The following is a 26,229-nucleotide window of genomic DNA, read 5'->3' as shown; positions in this document are numbered from 1 at the left end:
TATTTCTAATATCCTTCAGTGAGCCGCGAGAAGGGGGTGGGGAGATTATCAGGCTGAGGTCAGGGAGGGGCTGCAGCGCAGTTGCTGATGAACCCGGAGCCCAGGGTGTGGCCGTGGCGCGAGCCAGGCTCGTGGAGGACGTGAACATCCCTGAGAATCACGACTGACCTGCGTTGGGGCAGGGCAGTGAGCCAGGGAGAAGCTCGCAGGACGGAGCGGGAGTGGCCAGCAGATGGTTGTACCCAGTGTGACAGGAGCTGGGGACACCAGGAAAGGGCAGGGAGGAGACTCCCAGAGCAGCAGCAACCAGAGCACGATGCCCCCTGCCGGGCTCAGGCCATTTGAAGAGGCTGTGTGTGTGTGTGGGGGGGGGGGGAGATGGCCCTTTCTAGAGAGCTGCAGGGGACCATGTCTTCAGGGGACAGCAGGTCGGTGAAGCGAAGGTCCAGGGAAGAGAAGGAGGACATGAATTGAAATAAAATCTTAAGCCCCCAGCTGACTGAATGGATCTCCGCTTGGCCAAGGGGACCCCAGAAATGTCCTAAAGCTGAGTTGCTGGCCACGAGAAGGGAGGTCAGACACGCCTGGTCGTGCCCCTCCCTTCCTGGAGATGTCCTTGGTGACTCATTACCAGGCCTAGGGCGGGGCTTGAACCACGTCTTCGGGTCCTCAATTTACTTAACAGATGGTTTGAGTTTCCCTGTATCTCTCTGCTTGGCTGACTTCCTTATCTTAACTTAAAACATTCCAAGCCTTAAACAAAGCTTCCTTTTGTTAACCAATTACAAATCAAAGAATCTTTAAACTCACCTATAACCTTTAACCCCCACTTGGAGATGTCCTGCCTTTTCGGGAAAAAACAATTAATGTTCACCTTCCATGGATTAACTTATAGGACTTTATGTGTGTAATTCCTGTCTCCCTAAAATGTATAAAGCCAAACTGTAACCCCACCATGGCAAGACCACGTGCTCAGGGCTTCTTGGGTGTGGCTCCAGGCCCTGGTCACTCCCACTTGGCTCAGAATAAACCTCTTTAAATTATTTTACAGAGTTTGGGGTCTTTTCCGTTGATAGGGACATGAGAGTCCCGGCTATGAGGAGATGGGAGGTGGAGCTGGGACACGAGACTGGGACAGTGTGAGAAGGAAGCGAGCCTGCAGCCCCAGGGCAGGGGGAGGACGGAGCATGAGAGGGGTGGACACGTGAGCCTCCCGATGGTGGGAGCCTCTTCTGTCCTCTAGGGAGGAGAAGGCGGCTGCAGGGCCCGGACACTGCTCTGGGTCAAACTCCAGGGTCTCTGAGGGGGGCCGGGCTGGAGATAACGCTGAGCCAAGGGCAGAGGAGTCACACGGGCCTGCGGGCTTCCTGGGGCCACGGGAAGGATGGGAAGGATGCAGCGGCATTGGTGGCTTCGCTCCTCAGTGGAATCTGCCCTCACTGGCACCGGATTAATTTCCCGGGAACCTTATTAGCGCCCAGTTGCTCCCAGGACGACGTCTAAGCCCTGGCAGGGGACACTCAGCCTCTGGCCCCGGAGGCGTCTCCGAATTTGGCTCTCAGAGCCCCCCCGCGACGCCGAGTCCTCTCTAGGACGTTCCTTGCGCTGTTCTGCTTTTCCTTGGCATTTCTCTTCTCCCTTGGACACGGGGTGACGAAATCCTACCCGGCCTGGAGACATGACCTGTTTGAACTGAAAAGCAGCAGGTGAGGCCCAGCCTCCACCGTCCTCCCATTGTCAACAAGCAGCGGAGGGCGGAGGGCGGCGGGGAGGCGGCGGCTGGCCCAGCTCCAGTCCATCCTGCGTCCGGGTCCCCTCCGCCCTGGGCACAGTCGCCCTGTCGTCTGGCCCAGCAGGAGGGAGACAACTCCCGGGACTGCCAGCGGCTCCTGCGGGCAGAGGCCGCATCTCACAGGCCCCGCACGGTCAGCCGCGGCGGGGACTTCCTTCCATCGACCCGCGACTCCTTCCCGCCGGCCGCACCTGCAGGGGGCCGTCCTCACGCCGCCGTCCTCGCTCCTCGCCGCAGGTATCCCCGTCTGGGTCCCCTCGCTTCTCGTCTCCCCCCGCGTGGCAGGCAGGAGGGGCCCCGCGCTTTGGGCCGGCGCTGCAGCCCCAGCACCCGGCCTGCGCCTGCCGGGCGCCACCTGCTCCGTTGTCAAAGGCAAACGTCCCTTTCCCACCCCGGTGCCGTCGGGGTGCCGTCGGGGTGTGCGGTCCCCAGCGGATGGCTTCGTTAGTCACATGACCACGGATGCACAGGGGTATATTGTTTCCAAGGACTGCCAATCTATGGTGTTGAACGTCTGTAGTTCTTTAATAACTGGACGTGAGAAGACTGTTTTCAAGAACTTCCACATTAACCGTCTGCAGGCACCGCCGGCCACACTGCCCCGCTCAGAGACGTCCGCGGGACACGGAGGGGGCCTGCGGGGGCTCGGGGACAGGGCCTGGGGACCGTGGGCCCAGCGGGGTCGCCTGCATGAAATGTCTGCGTTCTGAAACACTCTGCCTGCCGTCCCCCCCAAAACAGCTGCTTTGCACTGCACAAGCCACTATATATATATTTTTTAAATGAACCTTAGATGTATACAGGTGAATTTTTTATAATCCTTGTTTGTGACATCGTCTCACCAGTGGGCCATGCACAACCCTCTGTTTCCTGCCTGCCTTCATTCATTCATTGGTTTCAGGCAGGGGCTCCTTCCAAGCGTGTGCCAGGTGGGCAACCCACTGCTGTTTCCGTGTTAACGCGGCGAGCCGTTTGCAGCAGCGCAGGCGGTGGGCGTGGTGCAGGTTCTAGGGGGCAACCGCCGGGTTTGCATCTAGGTTACGCTCACGAACGTGGGCAAATCACTTCAACTCTTTGTGCCTCATTTTTTCTCACTTGTCTAGTCGGGGATACACCTACACCTACCGTGTGGGGCTGCTGAGAACATTAAAGGAGAAGCAGAGTTAGAAGCACATAAAACAGTGCTTGACTCGGAACAGCACTCCGCTAACCCTGGCTCCCGTCGTCATTGCTGGGGACAGGCCCGCGTCTCCGCTCCCTTCCTACCTCTAGCGATGCAGGCACTAGCAGCGGTACCCCAGAAAGGAATCCAGACAGACCTGGAAGCCGTCACACCGGCTCACACAAGGTCACCACCTCTTTACAATCCAGCAGGACCAAGGATCAGGACAGACAGCAGCTTTCTGTTCCCTGATGAACGTTTTGCAGCTTTTGGCCAGAACGTTCTCTTGACCTTTTCACATGCTCTAAGCCAGGGGTTCTCAAACTTGATTGTGCATCAGAGTCACCCAGAGGGCTTGTTGAAACCCGAATGGCTGGGTCCCAGCCTCAGACCTTTGAATTCAGGAGGCTGGAGGGGGTGCCAAGAATTTGTTTCTGACAGGTTTCCTGGTGCTGCGGCTGCCGGCTCAGGGACCACACTTTGAGAACCACTGGTCTAAGCAGTTAACCATGACAGGGTACAAGGGGCAGGCAGGGGAGGCTTCATGGAGATGGAGGGTCTTTGTGGTGAACTTCAAAGCATGAGTGTGTTCCAGATGAAGAGGAGCTTGAGAGCCTAGTACCTGCAGGGAACGGCACGTGGCACAGGAAGCTGCAGGTCTCCAGGCATCACATGTGCTGGGCCTCTAAGTCCAGGTTCGAAGTCTGGTCCACGTGGGTGACCTCTTTAAGTAGAGGGTGGCTGGGGACCTGGGAGAGATGTGGCCACAGCTGGAGGCAGTGTGAGAGGCAGTTCAGGGAAGAGACCAGGTCAGGACAGAAAACAGCCTTGACCTTGGCCTAGCTGCCTCACCCTCCTTTGTAGCCAGCAGGATTTCTAACATCACACTGTTTTTCAAACTAGGGATCCAGACCCACGATTCACAGTGATCATGAGAAGAGAAGTGGGTTGCAACCAGCATTTAAAAAACCAGAAACAATGGAGTAAAAAAATCAGAGCTCATTGCACACAGAGTATTATTGTTTCCTCAGTCATTTCAGGGATGTGTGTGAACTGGCTCATGAACCTGTGCATCGCAGTCACAAGGGTGGCAGAGCCAGGGCCCTGTGCAGCCTTCGTTTGCTGAACCAGCCTCGGGGGAGCCTTTAGCACAGAGCCCTGCCAGGCACACACCATTCAAGGCCCTGCTCTGAGCGGACACCCCAGTAAGTACGTGACCTGTGAAACCCCTGAACACGAGGGGCTGAGCGGAGGGTGGGGGAGAACATGCCAAGGCCTCAGAGGGTCCTGATGAGGGAGGGATTTTGGAGATGGCTTTGAGCTTGACCTTGTAGAGCAGCTCAGATTCTGATACCAGGGCCTTTGGAAAGAGGGAAGAGGCCCTGCAGACATAGGGTGAGGAGAGGTCGCTGGGAAGCAGGTGGAATTCACTTGCCTGGCTGGATGGAGCACAGGGTGTGCAAGGTCGACAAGGTGTAAAAAGGAATCTGAGGCCCCGCAGAGACACAAAATCCAAAGCTTGAAGAGGCCTTTCAATAGCAGCCAACAAATTCAAGTTGCCGATGAGGAAACGGAAGCCTGTTTGCTCGATACCTGCCTAGGACACAACACAGGCTGTGAAGGCTCTGACCCGCGTTCCTCCAGGCCACGCAACATCTCCAGACACTGACTGGCTCGGAGGCTCAGCTTTACCCGTGTGCATCGGGAAGTCAGTAAACATGCTGGGTAGGACAAGGTGGAGACGCGGACTGTGACAATAGCCTGGGAGCCTTACTCCACCAGAGGCTGCCCTACTCCACTCCCCTCCCCCTTTCAGGTGAGGAACATCCAAGTTAGGTGCCCTGGAATCACCAACCCACTCCCTTTGGTCTTGCCAAACATTTCAGCATTTCTTAAGCAAGAATCAAGACACTGTAATTGGGAGTGAGTTTGTTAAAAAAAAAAAAAAAAAAAATCCCTTGTGTGGGCCATTCTCTACCCAATCTACAATTCCTGTAAACTCTGGGGCTGCACGCGACAGTTCCACGTGTGCCATGCCAACCTACATCGGGCTTACACATTTCATGCCTTTAGGGCTCATTTTGTTCAGATCGTGCCATCTTACACATAAACTCAGTTCCAGAGAGACTGTGTTTGCTCAGGGTCACTCATCATGAAAGGTCTGGGTGGACCCAGACCTCGTGACTGCTAGCCCAAGGGCTCCTTCCCACCAAGCTCCTTGTTGGAAATTTCTAGCATTTCAGGTGTGAGATACTAAAACCTTGGCTTTGTACATGTGATAGTGGTAAAGGAAGACCAGCAATTTTATACTACGGAATTGACAGCCTTTGATAGCATAATTTTCTGATAAATGACCCTATTCTTTTAAACAAAAACTGTCCATGTTCAAGAAATTTTCAGAAATGCACCAAATGATGGCAGAGTTTAAAAACCGGTGTATAAAAAAGCTTGTGTCCTTTTCTTTAATACTAGAAATTCTCTTGCCTTCTAATCTTGTCACTTTTGTTGTCCTCGTCCCTTCAACTGATTTAATACACGGAGGCCTAATTTGGTTTCCAGCATGGATGCAAACACAAAAGGCCTTGAGTGTCTCACGACTGCATGGCTGATTGCACTGCAGAATTCTGTCTTAAACTTCTTTTTATGCTACATATGTATATAACATCAACAATCGCATCTTATTTCCTCTCATCCACCTTGATTGAGGCAGAAAATGGATGAACAGCAAATGCTGTGGCAAATACCCATCCCAAGTGGTAATTATTGCATCATTATATTCGCTATTTTACTTGTCATGTACCATTAGAAGGTAACAAGATCATTGTCAGTCAAAGATTGTGGAGATAATTAGAGCATCTATAGGTTAGCAGGAAATCAAATTGGTGCTGGTGCCCATCAATGCCGAGGAGCTGAATGTAATTAGAGGGAAAATATGCAAAGGTTCAGATGAATAAAGCCCCAGGGATTAAATACCGTGACTGATTTGAGAGTTTGACTCTTCTGCGTTATGCCATTGCAGATGGCGACATCAAAATAGGTGTACAATAGAAGGCAGTGAGGTCTGCCACTGACAGCGTCTGAAGGTTCTGCGAATTTGCCCGATTGGAAAACCACGGTGTTTATACCATGTTTTCCAGTCCACTAGTTTTTCTTTGTTATTTTCTCCAGGCTGGGGCCAGCACTCACATTCAGTGCTGAGGGAAGTGGCCCCTCAGGCCGTCACTGCCCATGGCTAGCGTGAGCCTGCAAGCCCCGCCCCAGAGTCTTTCTCCAAGCGTCCCTGTCTCTCCCATCCCAGACCCAGGGCCCTGATTTCTCTTCTTTCTGTTTCTGAATCATTCAGCAGCCACCCAAATCCTGCTAAGCTGGAGCATTTTTGCCTTTCCCCGCCCAGAAAGACACAAACACCAATCCAGACAATCTCATCCAAACAGCAATTTCATCAGATTGATACAAGAACATTTAACAATTTTTTACATCTTGAAAAAAAAAATCAAAACAGATTTCAGAGGACACAGGGAGAAGTCTGCAAACTGATGAAGAATATGCCACGTAATTCAACGAGACACAGAGAAAGTCGAGACAGGAAAAAAATATCTGGAAGGTCTTAAGTAACATATGACTGAGTCCACAGATTGAAATGCAGAGGAACAAACGAGCGAAAACTGTTGCCACAGGCCCTAAGTCAGACTTCTTGTCAGTGCTGCTAAAGCAAGTGCTTCTGAGTTTTGAAGCAGGCCAGAGACACAAATGATACTTACTGATGGGGCCCACGCGTCTGTCCATCTACAAAATCCAAAAGGACCTTCTCATGACTTTTACAGTAATTTGTTTAGAACATACCCACCCCCCCCCCCCGAAAAAAAAAAATTCCACAACTGACCGTGTGGGGCACAAATGAATACGGAAACTAACTGTGGGTCGCTAACCGAGTTAGTGTGGCCAGGTGAGCCTTCTGTTCTCACACGGGCTGGGCTCCAGGTGTTTCTTTTCAAGAGCCCGGTCTTGCGTGTATGACGTCTTCCCTACGGTAATGATGGCCATCTCACACACACAAGCAGCTGGAAGCTTAGTTCACATTTTTTAATAACATGGCACAGTTTACATTACACAAGAAGGCTCCGCCGATGAGAACATGCTGAAGATTCAGTTGCTTCACTTTTCTTTTCACATAGGATCTAGAAAGGACTTTATTACATACAGGATAAACAGCAAAAAGGTCTGTATAGAACAATCTCTTTACAATACTGAAAGCTACCACTACAGTTCCAGTGTACATATTCCTTGGATTTTTTTTTCTTTTTAGCTGTTGTCTTTTAAAAAAAAAAAAAACACTGCACAACATCTGGAGTTCACAAAATCTGAAGCTCACAACTAAACCTTCAGTTTACTACTAAAATAGATCTCTCTGCTTATTAGAAACAATGGTCTGTAGTTAACTTTTTTTTTTTGCAAAAACAGGATAACAACGTCAGATAGCACTTTAATATACTAGAAGACCAAATGGAACTAATTTTATTTGATACATATATTTTACAGTCCAGTAGACAAGATATATTGTATTTCTCTGCTAGTAAAGTCATATTCTCTCCAAATATGTAGACAAGAGGCTTAATGTATTATAAAAGTATTATGAAGAGACATTAAGATTGATGCAAACTGAAAAACGCACACACACACACACAAGACTTTTTCTCTGCCACCTTTCACCCTCTGTAACTTGCGATGGCTCCACGAGGTTTACCTGTTACGACTATTCCCAGACTTTACTACCGACTGGAGTACAGTGAGTCACATTGGGAAATGTGCACCTTAACTTTATCAGTTACTGAATGCCGTGAAAACACATCCATCATCTGAGAAAACTTGAAGCTTTCTTTCAGGATCTGTTTGGGTGTATTTCAATCTCATTGCAAAACGAGGAAGTGTGTACAGATAGGAAACAGGACACACTAAAAAAGGCATGGTTCCCACATGAGGTGTGTGTGAAGTCACGTGACTGATGGTGACAAGATTCTGGCGACCTGTTTGTGTCTGACAGACACCACCACCCACCCCGATTCTGGCATCTGACAAATCCCATCCTCCCTGGCACTGGCTGTTCGCGTCCTCAGTACCTTTCCAGGGCTGCACTTTCCCCCAAAGCCCACAAGCAGCAACTTCAGATGCAAAGTTCCAGCCTGGGGTCCAATTTGCAAAATAGCATGTTTCTCCATTTGAAAAAAAACAAGCAAGGAAAACAGAGTCATATCACGTAAGCGCTTGTTCAGGGAAAATATGACCTTAAGTATGTTGTAAATGGATTTGAAAAGGCTCCTTTGAGTTAGGTGGGCTTTTGTGAAAAGCCCTAACATTCATTGCATAGTTGAAGGGTTTAGCTGTCTATAACAATATATGGGAACACAGCCTTAGAGACTGTGTTCACTGATATTAAGTTTGCAAATAGCACATTTTAAGAAGTATTAATGTATTATGTTACTTAATCTTTATCTATTTACATTTATACAAAGTAAAGCTTTCATCTTACCCTTTTGCATATATGAACCATTAGCTCATGAAGCAATCTTTTTTTACAGAACTATATACACGGCCTTCCCTTCTCATCTGAAAGAGCTTTGCTTGATGGATGGTGTGGACTCCCCCCGCCCCCCAATTGTCATCAAATTGGTGTGTGTTGTCATCTTCACTGTTTTGGTTCAAATCAAAAAGTCTTATACGAGAAACAAAAAGAGTAGAAGACATGAGAACATATGACGTGGCTAAAAGATCTGAAAAATCTCAACATATAATATACAAAACATTTCAAAATCTGCACTGATCTATACATTTTTTACAAGGGAAGAGGTGGGGGCTTCCCCCCAGTCTGTCCGGTGCAGGAGTTCTCTCTCCCGTGTGTCTCCTTGGGTTTGCGCAGGGCTTTTCCCTCCCTTCGCGCTCCTACGCCCGCCTTACCGAGCTTCGATATCCTTCAGCGTGTGCGAAGGCGGCCTCTCCCGCATCTCCGCCGACAGAGGAGTGGTCCTTCTGGGAGAGACCGGGCGGCCTCCCAGCGTGGAGATGAGCGGGGGAGGCGCGCTCAGCGCCGCCGCCGGCGGGGTCTTGTTGAGGAGTCCGTTCTGGTGGCCCGTGGTGGGGCTGATGCGGGGGTAGTGCATGCTGGGGAGCCCCGGGGTGATGAGGCCGGGGTGGGGCAGGTGTCCGTCCAGGGAGGCGGGGTGGACAGAGTGGAGCCGCGTGTGCTCGTAGTCCTCTCGGAGCATGTGCAAGCGCTCCCGCTCATCCAGGTGGCCTCCTCGCTCGTGCTCCCGCCGAGGGTCCACAGACAGGGGGTGGTGGTGGTGGTGGTGGTGGTGGTTATAGTCGTGCGGCTCCCTGTCCCTGAAGGAGCGCTCAGCTTCGTACAGCCGGGGAGTGGAGAGACGGTGCAGCGGGTCGTTCCTTAGCAGAAAGTCCCTGCCCAGCGGGTCTCTCCGGTGAATGTCAAGTTCTCGGTAAGGATCCCTCAAGGGGTCCCGAATGGGGTCCCAGTGGAAAGAGGGGTACGGGAAGCGCTCTCCACCCGGGATGGGGCTGATGCCCATGAAGGGGGTCACCATGCGAGTCCTGTCCAGGCTGGTGATGCTGCTCATGGGGTGAATGCCGGCCACCCCCACGGTCATGGGCATCGAGGCCAAGGGCCCCGGGTGCACGCTGGACGAGGAGTTTGCAGGAGGCGGCTCCGAAGACCGGTGGGTCTGTGGGGCCTCCGGAGGCAGGTCGTGGTCTTCCTTCCGTTCCTCCTTCACCTTGACCTCCGAGCTCTTCTTGGGGTTCTCGTAGGCTGGCTCGCTCTTGCGCTGCTCAGCCTCGCGGCTCGAGGTGCTGTTGGGCCTGGCGCTCTCCACCGCGGGGGTCCGCGCGTAGGGGGACGGCACCCGGGCCAGCTGCTTGGCCTCCTCGCCCGCGGCGCGCCCCTCCCGGCCGTGCGCGTCCTTCTCCGGCACGTGCGCCTCCTTGGCCTTGTGCTCGTCGGCTGCCGGCTCCTTGCGGGGTTCCGCGTGGTCTCTCTCCCGCTCTTTGGGTTTGTCTTTCTCACGAGCCTCGGCGTTCAAGTGACCCCTGATCTGTTCCGTGGAGCTGCGGTTGTGTCCCAGGGCGCTCACCGGGAGGATAGGTGCTGGTGAAGGGTGGCTGGAGTGTCTCTTCTCGACGCTTTCCCTGCGGAGGAAAGAGGGAGACAAGGAGGCAAATGAAATGGGCCTGTCGGCCTGGCCAGGGGCTGCCGGTGAAATGGCGGTGTGAGGAGGACAGGCTCGGTCGGGCTCCCTCGGTCACCAGGCGGCCGACACGCCCTGGGGAGGGCACAGCCAGCCACCCTGACCTTACTTACCTAGATTTCAGAGGAAGCTTAACGGGAGTGGCCCACTAGGGATGCGGTGAGGGGAGAGTCTGAGGGAGAAACGGTTCTCTCTGCGTGTAAGAGCCCCGGTCAAGATCACAGGGGAAGAGCTTTCGCAGGAAGCCAGAATGGCCCACTGGGGTCAGTAAGGCAGCGATGTGGCAAGGCCATCGCGCTGTCAGAGTCTCAGGGTCACAGTGTTAAGAATAACGTTCCAAGAGCCCAAATACAAAGATGACTTTTCTTCTAGCCGTGCAACACAGAGCCGGCGAAAAGGAAGAGTTTAACGTACGTATTATGGGAGTGTGTAGCTCCTCACAAGGACAGATGACCCATTTCAGAGTAAATAATGCTGATGCCAAACAATCTCCAAGATGTGGCATGTGAGGGAGGCTTGAAAGGAAATCACAATCTCAGGACTTTGAGGTTGCAAAAAGCACTTCTGCATCAGGCAGGATAAGAAAGCCAAGATCCGATGAGAAGACAGAGGAAAGGCAGTAGGAAAAGCAGGTCCATAACACCTCAGGGGAGAAATCAAGAGCAATTTTAGAGCATCTGTGAATGGAAATCTGAAGTAAGAACTTCAGAGACCTGTCGTGGAGGGGCTCAAGAGTACTGGGCAGAAAGTACAAAATGACACAATGACAATAAGGTAAAACTTGAAGAGTTAAGACTAAGAATCAGGTAAGTCTTAGGGACGGACCCAAGGCAGCCCCAGCCAAGGTGAGGAGGGGCAGGACGCCACACTGGCTGAGCAGTGGCAGGATGAGAAGACCAGGGAGGCCATAGTGACAGGATTAAGGAGGGCTCCCTACAAGCGAGTTGTAGAGGGCTGCGGAGGACAGGCTAGGAAGAGAACTTTCAAGGGAAGAATGGAAAAGTGTATTTTATTTATGAAGTTTCCTCACTTTAATCCAAGAGGCCATTTTTACTCCATCAAAAAAAATGCGGATGGGTTTCCTGGCCAAGCCCTGAATCATACTCAGTGCCGACTGTTTAAAGACAGCTCAGGCTCTAGGATTCGTCCACTTTGGCAGTTACAGCTCAGAGCTGAATGTCACCGACAACCCTCCCATTGGTTAGGAGAGATTTATCATGCTGCCTAGAAGGAAAACTTGTCTTTTTCTTTTACAAGAAAGAAATCAGTCAGCACGATAGCCTATGATGACTGATCTGCCACACTTAGAGCCTGTAAAGTTGAATTCTTTTAAGTTACCAGGACGTACACACACACACACACACACACACACACACACACACACACTATACACAGAAAAGGAAAAGTAAAGATTGGGATCAAATCTGAATGGTAAGCACCCGGGGAAACTGTTACTGGGTATTTCCTGTCAAGCCCAGCTCGTGCATCCCTGCTTATCAGTTTGCCCAAACTGAAAATAGCCTAAAGAAAGAAAGAAAAAAGATACTTTGTCAAGAATGCTTATGACATTCTCCACAAAAAATACTACAAGACGTTTCCTCTTTCAGGCTACTTCTTTTTTAGGCATGGGTTCCCAAGAACAGAGACAACAACGGGTAATAAAATTCATTATCTACTGGCAAAACTAAACCAAAATGAAAACCAAAAATGCTTGTTGATGCTTCTCTAAATCTAGGTTAGTAAAATTTTATTCATCATCTGGGAGCCCCAGGCTTTGAGTCTGAACAAAATTTGAGAAAAATATGATGAGGCAATGCAAACATGGCTTTCTAAAAGAAAACAAAAAGAAAGCGAGGGAAAGAGAGAGGAAAACCTATGGATGATTTAATGGACTGCACGAACTTGAAAGCAAATATGGTATTGAGTCATGCTGTGTGTGTCTGGCCCGAAGCTCCAACTCACTGTGTTTCAGAGCAAAGACTTCTATCTGGACACACTAACGCTCACAGGGACTTGGATGTGCTAATGTGTACCTGCTTCTGAGACAGGAATCTGTCACTACGCCCTAGCTATCTCCTGTGGTCACGATACACTCCGGGCCACAGGGTGTTGGCTCCGGGACCGTGAGGGCTGCCGGCACTGGCTACGGGGACAAGCTGACGCTACGGGGTGGCTGAAGCTCAAGGCTGGGACAGGGAGGGTGGGCGGCCGGTCCCACTGGTACCTGGCGCAGAGCAGGCTCCCCCATTGGGACTCGAGAGCGGTTTCTTTGCGTACCTTTCTTTGTCATCTTTACTAACGGATGAGTCTCGTTTATCTACATCTCTATCTCTGTCATGAGCTGCAGCGGACGCGCTGCGCTCCAGCTCCCCTGGCTTCAGCCAGGGCGGAGGGGTCGGGAACGACGGAGGCGTTCGGTGCAGCCGGTTCCAGGGTTCGTGAGGGTTGCTAAAGTTCTGCACACTGGGGCCATCCTTGTGGCCGAACATTGAGTTGGGTGCTGAAATGGTGAAGTGGAGAACAAAAAGGTTTAAGAGAAATTATATAATCTGCTGTAATGAAGGTACTTACCAAAAAACTTTTAACAGCATTCAGAGTTAAAATGAATACATATTATTGGGAGCTGGAAAAGGAAAGGAGATTAACAAATTCATTAGAGGAACTCTTGTCCTACACTGGAGAGGTAGCTCACAGCTTTTTATTCTTTTTCTTTTAACCAAAAGCAAAGGTTGGGGCAGGGGGCATTAAAAAGGAAAGGGACCAAACGGGTGTCAAGATGACCTAATCAAACAAATCTGGTGCATGCAGAAGTTCAAGCATGCAGAAGGGGGTATGACGAAGCTGTGACTTAGATTAGTAACTCTGAGTTCAGAGTGGAACTCACGGTTTCCTCTACTACCCACCACAACCCTGTGACTCTTTCTGTAACTTTAGCAAACGAGAGCAAGTGTTATCAGAGACCAGATAGGGCCGTGACCTACACAGCTGCATACGGTCTCCTTGCTCTAATTTGAACAGAGATCGAATTGGGACGGTATGCTCAGAGCTACATTTTAGGTCTCCCATCCCAGGAATACATGATATGTGGCATGAAAGAGAACAAGCTGTATATTCAGTGACTAAATAATGTTTAGAACATGAGCAGGGTTACAACTCTCTTCCTAATCTAGAGAGACTAGAACCGCACAGTCCTCCCAGATTATGGAGAACAAAATGTTGCCAATTATTCATTATCCTGAGCCTGGTATTGTTTTCCTGCTATTATTTGTTGTGCTTTTTACAATCCCACTAATGCCAAGGGCAAGATGAACTTTAAATATTGTGAGTTGTAGCCAAGGTCCCGGATAGCAGAGACGGGCTATGGATGAGACAGTGAACTTAAGTAAACTTTCTGTAGTGATCTCTACTGCGCCACATCCTCACTCTGACCCTCAGAAACGTGTCAACAGTGGGCTATCCTTAAAATGGTGGTTTCACAGTTTCACATGCTTTTACCTAACTCCATTGATTAGGCCTGATTTTGCAATGATACAACCTAAATTTGCTTCCTTTTATCTAGAAAGGTCTTTAGCCATATCAGATTAGAGGAGATAAATAGTCCAAGGCAGACTTTTAAAAGTTAGAGGTACTCACTAACTGAAGGATTTCCAAGTCCCCCGAAGGCGTTGCCACCAACTGCTGCCAGGCCCGTGAACGTAGACGGCCGGTTAAAAGGCTCTGCAAACAAGATTGGGAGGAAGGAGACGGTCACGGACTCTGCTGTGTGAGGAACACGAAGCCTCCTGGGAGCCAGGGAAAGGGACGCAGGGTCCTGCCCTCTCTATGGCCAGACGCGGTCTGCCCCACTTCTCCTACCGGATTGTGTACAAGGTTTTCACTGCATTTGGATTTAGGCCTCGGGTCAGCAACATATTTATGAGGACTATTTTTCCAGAACTGTGCATTATGCATCCCTCCTCTTTTGCCCAGTGGGGACACCACTCAAGCCATGGTCTAAGCTGCCTTCCTGCCAGTCCCTCTTCTTCCAGGAATGTGCCTTGCAGGTTCTACCAAAACAGAAACGACACATCTTAAGCCTCTCAATGCTAAAATAGTGAAGGCACGCCTCCCTAGCAGGATGGATCTGCACCCACCATTTGGAAAGACGGGGGGTTCCTGACAGCAGGAAGTAAGGGTACTGAGTGGGCCACTGCAGTAATGGCCCTGGTACAGGCCACGGCTGAGCCACATCGGAGTGCGCACACCATTGCTTGCACCTGCCTGGACACTTGCAGAGAACATCAAACAAATACAAGCCACTAAAAAGCAGGCACCTTTGCTAGGAAGAGAAAAATTAACAGGGAAGTAAAATGTGAAGTAACAAAACAAAGGTACTGCCTCTTTCTAACATCATCTTCTCTTTCTTTAGCTAAAGGGCAAGAGGCCACGGTCTTTCCAATGGGCAGGAACAGGCTGTTGTAAACTCGGATTCCCTGAGATACCAAGGAATGGCTTTCCCGTGGCACCATCAGTAACTTTGGACAGAACCACTATTGCACACAGATCTACCACCGAAAGAATGTGCTAGAAGAGACGCTGAAATCTTGAAGACAGGATAGCATGTGTTGAAAGTCCTGAAAGAATACGATCATCTCCCTACGCAGGCAGTGGGGTGCCCAGGACTATCGCTGGCTTGCTAGCAAGCGCAGCCGGAGCACGGTAAGCAAAGCAAAGTGTGAAACACAGACGGCCATTCCCAAGGTTGCCGGGCAACTCACCGAGGTGAGCAGCAGGGTTGAGGAAGTTGCTGTGGTGAGGAGGTGGCCCGAAAGGAGTCCCAGATGGGTGTGCAGCACCTATTGAGTCAAACATATCAAAATCAGATTTTACCAAAAGCCAATTTCTGGAAAGCAACTGGCTGTTTAAGTGCCCCATGATAAAGTATATAAAGGAAAGTCCTGGCTAAAGCGCACCCAGGGCCCTGCTGGCAAGACATCAGAAAAGGAAATGTTTTTGTTAGGAAGAAGAAAATAAATCACCACCTTTTGTCTTTCCCTGTTTGGCTGGCCAATGACACACAGTATTACAAACATGGAGATAACTGCCAGAGGTGGGGCAGGAGGGCCCATAACTAACCAAGTTAAGTTTGGAGAAATACTGGATTAAAAACTGTCAAGCAAGGTTCTTTACCAAAGGACTCCTTGGAGCCATTAATACGCTTATAGCTTATTCATTCTCTGAGGGGGAACATTTGGTCATGGAATACCTTCTTCATGAAGCATCTCATGAAGCATCTCAGGGGACACATTCAGACACTTTATCATCCTTGGCTCAGCAGTGGCTGTCCTGAAGCTGCAGATCTGGGCTGCACCGCTCTGGGCCTTTGCAGAATCCCTTTTCCTGCAGAGTGTGTTAGTCCAGTGCACCCGCACTGAGGACATTACAAGGTCTAACCCTATGAAACTCGTGTGAGCTACATTAGGTCATAGGAAATGAAGTCCTCTGGTGCCCGTCAGTTTTCAGTGCCAGGAAAACCTGGCTTATTCATAAGTTTTTGGACACTAAAAATCTTATAACTAAGTTTCTGTTTTGCTTGTCGGGGAACTCGGGTCTAACGTGGCGGTTTTCTTTCCTTCCGTTTTCCCTTTACCCACATTTTCTCCTCTCCTTTTATTTTGTCCGATATGTGCCTGTTTAAGAAGCCTCAGATCCTTTCCTTGACGGGAGATGGGAAAGGAAGGAAAGAGGGAGTGAAAAAAGGTGTGCGTACATGAATTAGTGAAGGACAACATTTCCAAAAGCTTAGGGCACCACACTGGCTTAACACAAGGCTAGGAGCTGAGCAGGCAAGTTCCCTGGGAGGCAGGCTTCGCTCTCGATGAGGCACCTGCCGCAGTCATCTGAAGAAGCCTCTTAGTTTACTGCAGGGGTCAGCATTCAACGGCAGGATGAAAGCGGCTGAATTTAACCAGTATGTGCAAGTTATACCTACCAGTTAAAAGTTTTACCAAATACCCATTTCGGGCAAAATCCAACATTGCTTACACTAAAAGGGATTACCTTCCAGAATGGAAGTGTAAACAGGCCCTGGATAAATGAATTTACTAATGACTGTTTCATAATCCACTGCGTTTTCTCTAAGTGCCCGTCAGCAAGTATAAATTCCCTTAGGAAAACAGGTGAAATGCAGGAGGGCCGTCCCTGTCTACATGCTATTATCAATAACTCAAGTTGTGTTTTGCATTGCTGGTCCTGGACTGCCAGGTCTCGGGGCCTGGTTTGTGAGGAAGCACCTGCTACAGGAGGAGCATCGTCATGGTCGTGGTATCTCAGAATTTGAAGGCAGCTGAGGGGTTATCCACCCAGCTCTAGATGGCGGCTTGTTCTCCACCTGGAAAGTGCGAGAATGATACCCACCTCCACAAAGTGATTATACTCCAGGATGACGTTCGTTAGGCACCAGCGATGTTGGCAGCTAAATAAAATCGTGGCCACGTACCGTGTGCGTAGTACAGGCTAATTAATGCTTCAGTGAAGCCCAGAGCTTTGCTCAGCCCAGGGCCCCCAGGGGTGCCTTGTAGTTCCAGAATTATTGAAGCAAAAGAAGCCAATTCATCCACTTGGCTCAAATGGAAGCCAGGGAGAAATCTCTCTATTTTTCTCCAAAAATTGTTCTTAATGTAGCCCTGTCTCAGAGCCTAGGTGCCATGGTAACAGAGCCTTCAAATATGTCCCTAGATAGAACTGACAGAGAAAAACCTGAGACCTTAGTAAATTCTATCTACCCTCAAGGGTGATTCAATTGCTTTGGCACAAGGCCCATTAAAATGATGATTTCTTGCAATGTGGCTGTTTCTCTCTTCCTGAATAGAAGAGCCATAGGTCCACCAAAAGCGAGTCTTGGATAAAAGGCTGGGCAGGCAGCAGGCAGATGGGTGTGAAACTTGTTCCTTAAGGATCAAAAATGGGATCCTTGACTACGTATGCCCAGAAAAACAAATTCTATTTAACCTAGTGGTATGAGGTTGTGAAGCTCATCATGAGAATGAGCTCAATGCCATCGTTTATAAGTATTACCTGGGCAGAGCTCCGTGCCAAGGACTGTGCACTAGAAAAAGCTTTAGAAAAGATGAAATGATAAGAAACCCTTGGTACCCAGAGTGCCGTTCTCATCTACCAAATACTCCTGACAGCTACTGCCTTGTGTGTACCTGGAGCCCAAATGAATAGGGACCCCATGGCCAGCTCCTCATGCCCCCCTTCCAAATACCCAACAGACACTTGAAAGTGAGTATTCTCAGAGGGTGAACAAATTACAGGTCTAAGGAACAGGTCACTCAGTGTTTTACACCCTGTCCCCTAAGTTCCTTCCATCGCTATAACCAACCAGACAGTAGTGTTACATGTGGTGGCAGAGGAAAGCCGCACCCAAGTGGTCAACCCTCCCTATCTCAGACCACACCACCGGCAACTGTTGTCATTGTACTCCTGTACCCTCACACCCTAAAGCACAGCCTGACTGAGCATCACAGTGCAAAATGACTGAGTGCCCTGCGGGCACCAATGGTGAAGGCAGCTACAACCTTGTACGGTTCCTGGCATTGTTTCCTTCCGATCTGCCCTTATAAGCTTTCTGATCTTTTCCAATGGCGTTGGACGTGCTCGTGAGTTATGCTGGTTTAATATAGAAACAAATAAGGAGCCAAAGCAATATGAGTCCCTGTGAGGAAAAGATGCATTTTTCCCTTCGTCAATGAAAAAGGGTGTAGCAATGAAGAAGGGCCCATCTCCCCAGATGCGCTGTGATGTTGTCCTGCCAGCTGGCATACATTGTGCTGTTTTAGGTAGTGACTGAGCGGCAGCACAGAGCCCAGACATAATTTCTTTAGCTACCGAAAAACTACATTCCTTAGCTGTGCCCCCGCCCCAGACTCACCAGCGGCAGAGAACAAAGTGGAAGGCCGCGCCAGGTCGTGGGGGTGGTGGATGGCTCCGAAGAGACTGGGGCCCGGAGGGCGGCTCAGGAACTCAGGCTTCAGTCCGAAGTCCAGCTTGTGAGGGTCCGACTGCATCTGCTTCTACGGCGGCAAGGGGAACAACGGAAGATGAAATCCCAAGACGAACGGCAGGGAAGAAAGACGTTAATGAAGAGCCTGAGACCGGACAGAATAAACTCTGTGGCCCCAGCCAGGTTCAAGTGTACAATCCTGCGAGAACGCAGCAATCCACACATCGTTTACCCTTCAAGTGCCAACACAGCAGGTCAGCCTCACAGGGCTCGGCCATGCCTGCTGGCAGTACCCGCTTCTCCCATTGGAGAGGTCAGGTGGCAAAACCAGTGTCTGCTCTCTGAGGTTGTATTGTTTGAGGCAGAAAACCACGTCCTATTTATTCCAACCGCTACACCACTCCCAAAGTAGTAGTTTAATATTTTGCTCCATTTTAGCAAGATTCAAAATAATAGTATTTTAAAGCTCATTTTATTAGGAATTCTGCACGAATAATTTGCTATATAAATTAATTGTTTAATGACTCTTTGCCATACGCTAATAGATCACAGTACATTAGTAAGTGAAAGTTATAAAGAAATATTTCCATGCCTACAAGCTAATTTTCAAATGATTGTTGTTACACATTATTAAAAAGCCAAACAAAAACAAAGTAGGGTCATTAATTTACCTAATAGAGGCCTTTTCTTTTCCTACTACCCCCCATCAGCTGAGGAAGAGGAGGGGATCTGTCCAGACCAGTAACCCATCAAGACTCTGTCGTGTGATGTCCTTGCCAATGCTTGAAATCGCTGTTTCCTCTTTCTCATCTGCCCTCAGGCGAATCTTCCCGCTCACCTTCCTCTAAGGCTGTAGACCCTGGTCCACATTTCTCCTCTTGCTCCCTTCCCCGGCAGCATTCTCTGGGCTGGAGACTCTCCCCAGCATGCTTTCAACTCACCCCACCCCCTTGACTCTGGACAGCCTTCTCTCTGCACTGGAGTCACACCTTGCTGGCAGCACGGCTCCTGCAGTCTGAGATCTGAAGCCCGAGCTGCCCTCCCCTCACTGTCGCCTCTTTGCCGTCCGGTCTCCTGACCTTTCACTGCCCTCAGCCTGCTTCTGAAGCTCACTCCTCCAGTCTCTGGGACTCATCTGATGCTCAGTCCCTTTGGCCCCACCCCTGCATCACCTCAACCTCCCGCATGTCCTGAGGGATCCTTGCCCTGCTCATCAACAGAGAGAGCCGATGAGGAGGGACACAGGTTGGCGCAGCGCGGTGTGAGAGTCAGAGAGGAGGGAAGTCTGCCATTCCCCGATTGCCAAAGGTCAGCGTCCCACTCCTCCCTCACCCACATTCAAACTGAAACGGACCCATGCACCCAAGCGGCAGCACACAGCACTTACGTCACTTTTTACACACACGCCGATCTCCACTACTGAGCTCTGAGCAGCTAGATGGCAGGAAAGATGAGTGCACTGAGCTTGGCCCAGTAAAGAACCTGCAGGCTCTCAATGAGAACCGAGTGAATGACTAAAAGAACGTGTAAATGACTGTTAAAGACAAAGGGGGTGATGCAATTTCTGCTCAAATCTATAGGGAATGCTATAATTAAAGTCCTGCTACAAAGTAACAGCGAAACCCCAAAACCAAGCTTCTGCTTCAGTATAAATCTACAAAAATCTTTTGAGTACCTCCTTTAATTCTGTTGCCAAATTAGTGCTAATATCGTATGGTACACAGCACAGTTCCATTAACCACAACTTAGGTCCATGAAGTGAAATGGCACTTGGGGATTGCAAGTAGTTTGCTGAAAAGGGGAGATGAGCAGAATTAGCTCATGTTCAAGAGGTCTTTCTAATTGAAGTTGGGATAATGGAAGTTTGAGTCATCAGGGACACTTTTATGGAAAAGAAGTTGCCAGAGTGGTACATGCAACATCCTTCACTGCTTTTAACCAAAGGAGTTACAAGGAAGACGTGTTTTACCTACGTTCCACTAACCACATCATCCAGAACGAAAAGTGAATTGGACTCATCATCAAAACCTAGTTAGCTCTTTGCAACGCATACATTTTCTAACAAAGCTAAACCATAAGGATTCTAATTAAACCTCACCTAACAATAAAGTAAAAGTGAGCAAAACTCACTGATGGGATGTTATGAGAAAGAACAGGTATTTGGCAACCAAAGCAAAGTATCTCAGTTACCTCATTTATTGAGGTTTGCTTAACCTTTAAATGAGTTTTCTTTGTTTCTTTTACAAACAGGGTCTCTTATGTTGCTCAGGCTGGACTCAAACTCCTGGGCTCAAGGGATCCTCCCTCTTCAGCCTCCAGAGTGGCTAAAACTTGGGTTTTTTTATTTTAAAAATCATTTAACCTTTTTAAAAACATTTCTCTTCTGTGATGAGTAGTGCTCTCTCCTGCCTTACTGACATCTTATACTACTCTTGTGCTGGCTCCCAGATGCTGCTAGGACTAAAAGCTTGCTCATGGAGAAATGGATGAAGTGAAGCTTAAGGTTTCTTTCTTTTTTTTTTTTTGAGACAGAGTCTCGCTCTGTTGCCCGGGCTAGAGTGAGTGCCATGGCATCAGCCTAGCTCACAGCAACCTCAAACTCCTGGGCTTAAGCGATCCTACTGCCTCAGCCTCCCGATTAGCTGGGACTACAGGCATGCGCCACCATGCTCGGCTAATTTTTTCTATATATATTTTTAGTTGGCCAGATAATTTATTTCTATTTTTAGTAGAGACAGGGTCTTGCTCTTGCTCCGGCTGGTCTCGAACTCCTGACCTCAAGCAATCCACCCACCTTGGCCTCCCAGAGTGCTAGGATTACAGGCCACTGCACCCAGCCAAGCTTTCTTAATCAATTACTTGACTGCTTGTTTTCTCCCATTTTTTCAGGCATAGTTACACAGACTGTCAAATCTGGACTTGTCACAGTTACTTTGTTCCCCAAGTCAAGCACTGATGTTCTATCAGGTCACTTGCTGAAGTTCTTGATCTCTTCCCTATTGCATCATAAAGGCTTTAGTAAAGCATAGAATATATTAATCTGTGTGATGAAAATATAAACAAAAACGAAAAGTCACCTACAGTCGGGTAAGGTAACTGGCCAGGTGGTTCTGGCAAGTACTGACTGTATTCTAACATCCTGTCACTGGGCACGAGGGGACCAATGGAAGGTCGCTGCAAACCAAATGCCACTTCCAGAAGAGCAGTTTTTAATAACAACCATTGCGAATGGAAGTTCAGCAGCATCTTTGTATTGCGCATAAATTACTCTTTCATTTTTCCAAAGCCATAAAATGAAATGAATGTGCCAATTGTTATTAAAAGAAAAACCCACAAAAAACCATCATTCATTTATAGCTCTTTCCAGATACTAAGTATTTCTATATTCTAATTCTGGGTCACTATAATTATATTTCTAAAACCTTTACTTAATCCATATTTAAGCCCTTTGGATCAATAAGATGATAAAAATCATAAAAAAGAAAAAAACACTAGGGAGTATGTCAGTTTGCTTTTGTTTTGTTATTGTGCTGGGGTCTCCCTGATTACTAGTAAGACCCCCCAATGGCTTTTCCAAGAGGGGCTTGGTCCTTCCTGACTGCTGGTCCTGAGGTCTGTTTTGAACGCCTCCTTCCTCAGGTTCTCCGGAGCAGGTCACACTGCTGCGTGCCCTGCCCCCTCCTCCTGAAACCAGGAAGGTCAGACTGACCTTGACTTTCTGTTGGTGGTGGTAGATCTGCCAGGCGATATGAACATGCATAGCACACCACTTCCCTGGTTTCTGGAACAAGAAAGAACAACATGGTCAGTAGGAAGACATTTCAGAGAAAACCACCTTCAATTTCCCCAAAGCTTTCAGCAGATTTTGGCTGCAGAGGCTTTTCTCATGGAACAAGCGTGCTTTGTGCTCTCCAAGTGCCTTCCAACACCAGCAATCCAGCGCCCAGTCATGAGGCAGTCACAGCTCCCCTCTTCCCACGTGGGCCGCTACTCAGAAAGCCGTGCTTGACAAGGGCCTCCCCGGTTACCAAGGACAAGATGGTAAAAGCCTGAATCCCACTCTGTCTCTTCTCTCTCTCTTTTCTGGAGCCAGCTGGCAGACCTGGTAGAGTAGGAAACCCTACTTAACAAACGCTGCCACACTATAATGCAAATCAGCTGTTCAGAAAAGCTAATTAGTGGATGTCAGTGAATCAAATCAAAACAAGAGAGGGTACAGAACCTGTCCTAACCTCCCTCAAGTCTGCTGTTTGTTTTTTTAACCCCCGAAGCGGTACAGAGACATTCACATTTTTATTTAAGCCCAGTTTCCACAAATGCTAAGAGTCAACTACCCATTCATGTTGGTGGGCATTGTGTATTTTTAATTAAAAAAAAAAGAAGAAGAAAAAGAAGAAAGAAAAGAACTTGTCCCTTCCTAACTCTCTACGCCTTTGCAAGGTCCCTCCCTCCACCCTTTGGGGAGTCTATATCAATCCATATTTCTCAAATTATTTTACTTGCTTTATAAGCAGTGGTGTAACGGTGAGTGGATACTGTTCTACCAGCTAGGGGCTAGGGACCACCTCTCTCCACTTCATTCCTGCAAAGTAATCTGCCCATAAGCTCAGAGTACGTGCTCAGGAACTACTGGATGGATGAGAAGGAAACACAGCCCCATTGTACAACAGCAAAAGACAGCGCTTCTGGTTTCTACAGTAAGGATTTGTTTCTGAAATATATACTTAAATACAAGTCTGGGGTCAGTTCCCTTGTCTTATAATTAAATTATAGGTCATCTGAAAGTACAAATGATATACTGCCTCACCTAAGTGATGACACAATCCTCCTTTTTCCCTCTAGAGAAATCGAATTATCTGATTATATGCACCAGAAATGGGTTAAGTATAGTAAGAAATCTACTGTCCATCCATCTTCCACCCAACAATCCATCATCTGTTTCCCTCTGCCACCCGCCAGGTACGTCAGCATCATTCAGAGATCATCTGCTGGCCACTCTTTAGCCCTCAAGACCAATTAGCCAGATGTTAACAGACCAATGCCCACAGTATGCACTGCCCACACCTTACAAACAGGTGCAACAGCTGTGGCACGTCGCTATCACTTTGTGCAGCATGAGGAGGCCACCAGCCAAAACATGACCCAAATATGTATTTTTAAGTATAAAAGAGACCAATTCCAGCCTATAGCTTAAGTCTCTCCCCTTAAGTTCCAACTAGTCAAACCTTTTACTAGACCTGCTAACAAATGAATCTGACTCAGCTGAATTCTGTCTGTTATACAAAAGCCAATGGCCTGGCTTCCTCCAACACTCAAAGCAAAAACAATTAGGCCATTTTCAACCACACCACCTGAAAAACCCAAGCACTGTCGTTCCAACAGTTTATTCCAGCACTTCTATGGCTTATTTCCTTGTAATAGACTTGTATTTTTAACCCACAGGGAGTCAAATAGAGGTTGCAAAACAGTTCTAGAAGAAGCTTTCTTACCCTTAACATAGGTCTGAAAGGATCTGTCAACTGTGAAGAGAAAATGACAACTTGGTTACATGCCTGTCACTCAAACAATTGCTCTAATTAACAAATTTGTAGTGCTTCATTAGGAGGGGAAATTAAAATGTTAGAATTTTACTTTTAAATGAAGCCCTTTTAGAGAATAATTAACCCATTTTCACACTATCAGAAGTGCCAAGAGTCCCCTCCCCCACCTCACAAGCCTCGGTACACCCAGGCTGACAAGCCCTGCACGAGTCTGATCAACAGCGGTGAGCCCTCTGGCAAGGGACTTGCTCAGTCACACACCGGGAGTTCCACTCCCTTGATCTCCGCACCACACGGGGTAGGTCTAAGGGAGAGCGGCCTGCAGACCATAGGCTTTTAAGGCCGGACCCGAGCGGGTGTCTGGGAGAGTTGCCCTTTCCAGACAGAATTAGGCTGTGTTTCCCAACAGCCTTCCTTTGATGGCTGTATATTATAGGTATTAGACATTTTCAAGAAGTTCACTACACATCGTAAAATATACTTACATAGTTGAGTCATCTTAAACTTCTACCTACTCTGTTTATCATTTTCTGACTGCCCTTACCCAGGGAAGAAGACAAAATTGGAAAAGATAATCATTTTTTCACTTTTACTATAGAGATGAATGTTAAGAATCAATGAGACAAGATTATCTTATAACTTCAAATTCTTTTTTGGAAGTAGGGAGTGGTATAAATTATGAATAAATAACATAACCCAAGCATAATGGATATTTTATTTAGCTCTAGAGCACAAAAGGATCCTACCACATTAAAAATAGAGGGCCAGAGGAGCTCTGTGCTACAGTCACTTCCTGAACCCAGGCAAGAGGGGGATGCAGCCTGACTTCCAGGAAGAAAAGGCTTAGTGCTTTTCCATTCAAAACATTCTACAGCTGTTTCATTTGTGTGAGAGAAACTTGAGGAGATACAGACAGAGAAGACCGGTGAAGTGGAAACTACATAGGCTAAAAGTGTCCAATTTCTGGGCTCAGACCATAAGTCCCCTTTTTCTCCCACAGGGCCGCAGTGGCGTAGGAGAGGTTTTGTTTTGTAAGAGTAACTGGCACTTTCTTCTACAAGCTAGAAGGGACAGCTGAAAAAGCAGCTGGCTCCCAGGAGCTAACGAAGGTGCAAGCACTGGGCTGGCTGCCCCGTGCAAACACACACACCCTGGTGTTACCTGAGACCAAGCCTGACTTTGCACGTACCCTTGGGTCCTTTTGGAGTAAAGTGTGTGGGACTGTCCCAGGCCGAGCAGCGACATCGATAGGGTTGGATGTCTACAAATTAATTAAACCACAGCTTAGGAAGCACAAAACATGTGACACAAAAGCAAGATCTTTCCTTCCTTCTAAATTCTAGAAGTGAAATTTCATTTGTTTGTTTCACTCTGAAATACAAGCTTCATTTTTCTCAGTGACTATACAGGCTCCTCGTGAGGACCAGCTCCCTATCTTCTCAAGGGGCTCTGGCCAGAGATTGCTCTCTTTAGCAATGACATCTAACAGCAGAGAGACGTCTAGCACATTGCACAACAAAAAGCACAGGACGGAAAAAGAAAAGCAACACATGCAAATGCTGCCCCTGAAACCCCTCTCTTCTGAATTAAGCAGCAGCAGTGACTGTCCTTGTTTTTTGGCTTGATCACAAAACATTCTAAGAAATGCTTAAGTGAACATTATTATAATTTGCAGTATCAGGTGCTTCTCATCAGAATAACAAAGTATTTTACAGACATTAACCTAACTCTCTAAATTTTAACTGGCAGACAATAACAAGGAATTATATTCAGTAATTACTCATTAGCAGTGATGGAAATGGGACAAGAGAAACTAATTTAGGGACCACACAGATCTACTATTAAATGATTTCCAGTGTAATTCTGCTTTGTCTTTCCTATTCCCACCACCATTCTTAAATGTCACTAATATTAACTTTATCTGTAGGCTTCTGTCCTTTGAATTACCAACAATAAAAAGCCTACTTCTGGTGCAGTCACTACTTTCTAGGGGGAAAGGATTCAGAAAACACCACCAGTTATTTTATTTAAGAAATCACAACTTCCACGAATCCCCCCACAGCAGGAAGTTAACTCCTGTGGAAAAAAGAGCTCAAGTTTAGGCACGAAGCTTGTCTACCAGGAGAAGGGAAAAAAAGGAAGCAAAGAAAGAAAAGCAATCAGCTGCAGTACAACTAACAATTAAGCTGGAGTTGTTAACAGCCTGATTTGCATACATATGAAGAACTCCACTAATGAACTGCAATCTACATATTCAATCAGTAAGATGGCCTGGAAAGGCCTATTTCAACACCAGGAGAGACACTTTCTTGCCCAGATGTAGTTTCTGTGTGATTGGATAATTGCGAGTGAGGGAAATGGTCTAATTTATTAAATGACCTACCAGTCTGTTTGGGGAGGCACTAGAGATTTGCTGCAACCTAGAGGGGACAGACCAGGGTCTGAGGGATTAGTGAAGAGCAGATTGGGGTGAAAGAGTTTAAAAATTACCA

General features: G+C 48.1%; 1 protein-coding gene across 2 annotated transcripts in view; it reads right to left on the bottom strand.

The window, feature by feature from the left end:
• Positions 1-7,016: 7,016 nt before the first annotated feature.
• The window catches only part of AUTS2 (activator of transcription and developmental regulator AUTS2), a 1,151,910-nt gene continuing 1,132,697 nt past the window's right edge, over positions 7,017-26,229 (bottom strand). The window contains exons 12-19 of one of the 2 annotated variants that reach the window (XM_045543179.1): positions 24,927-24,998; positions 23,687-23,716; positions 21,907-21,978; positions 18,126-18,267; positions 14,968-15,045; positions 13,844-13,927; positions 12,488-12,710; positions 7,017-10,151 (exon numbers count right to left, since the gene is read on the bottom strand). In XM_045543179.1, the coding sequence (XP_045399135.1) occupies positions 8,903-10,151; positions 12,488-12,710; positions 13,844-13,927; positions 14,968-15,045; positions 18,126-18,267; positions 21,907-21,978; positions 23,687-23,716; positions 24,927-24,998 (1,950 nt within the window). In that variant the 3' untranslated portion in view covers positions 7,017-8,902. The remainder of the gene's footprint in view (positions 10,152-12,487; positions 12,711-13,843; positions 13,928-14,967; positions 15,046-18,125; positions 18,268-21,906; positions 21,979-23,686; positions 23,717-24,926; positions 24,999-26,229) is intronic. The other variant, XM_045543180.1, reaches the window with a different exon arrangement.

The sequence above is a fragment of the Lemur catta genome, chromosome 2 (assembly GCF_020740605.2).
Source record: "Lemur catta isolate mLemCat1 chromosome 2, mLemCat1.pri, whole genome shotgun sequence".
Lineage (NCBI taxonomy): Eukaryota > Metazoa > Chordata > Mammalia > Primates > Lemuridae > Lemur > Lemur catta.
This window is presented reverse-complemented; position numbering and strand designations above follow the sequence as displayed.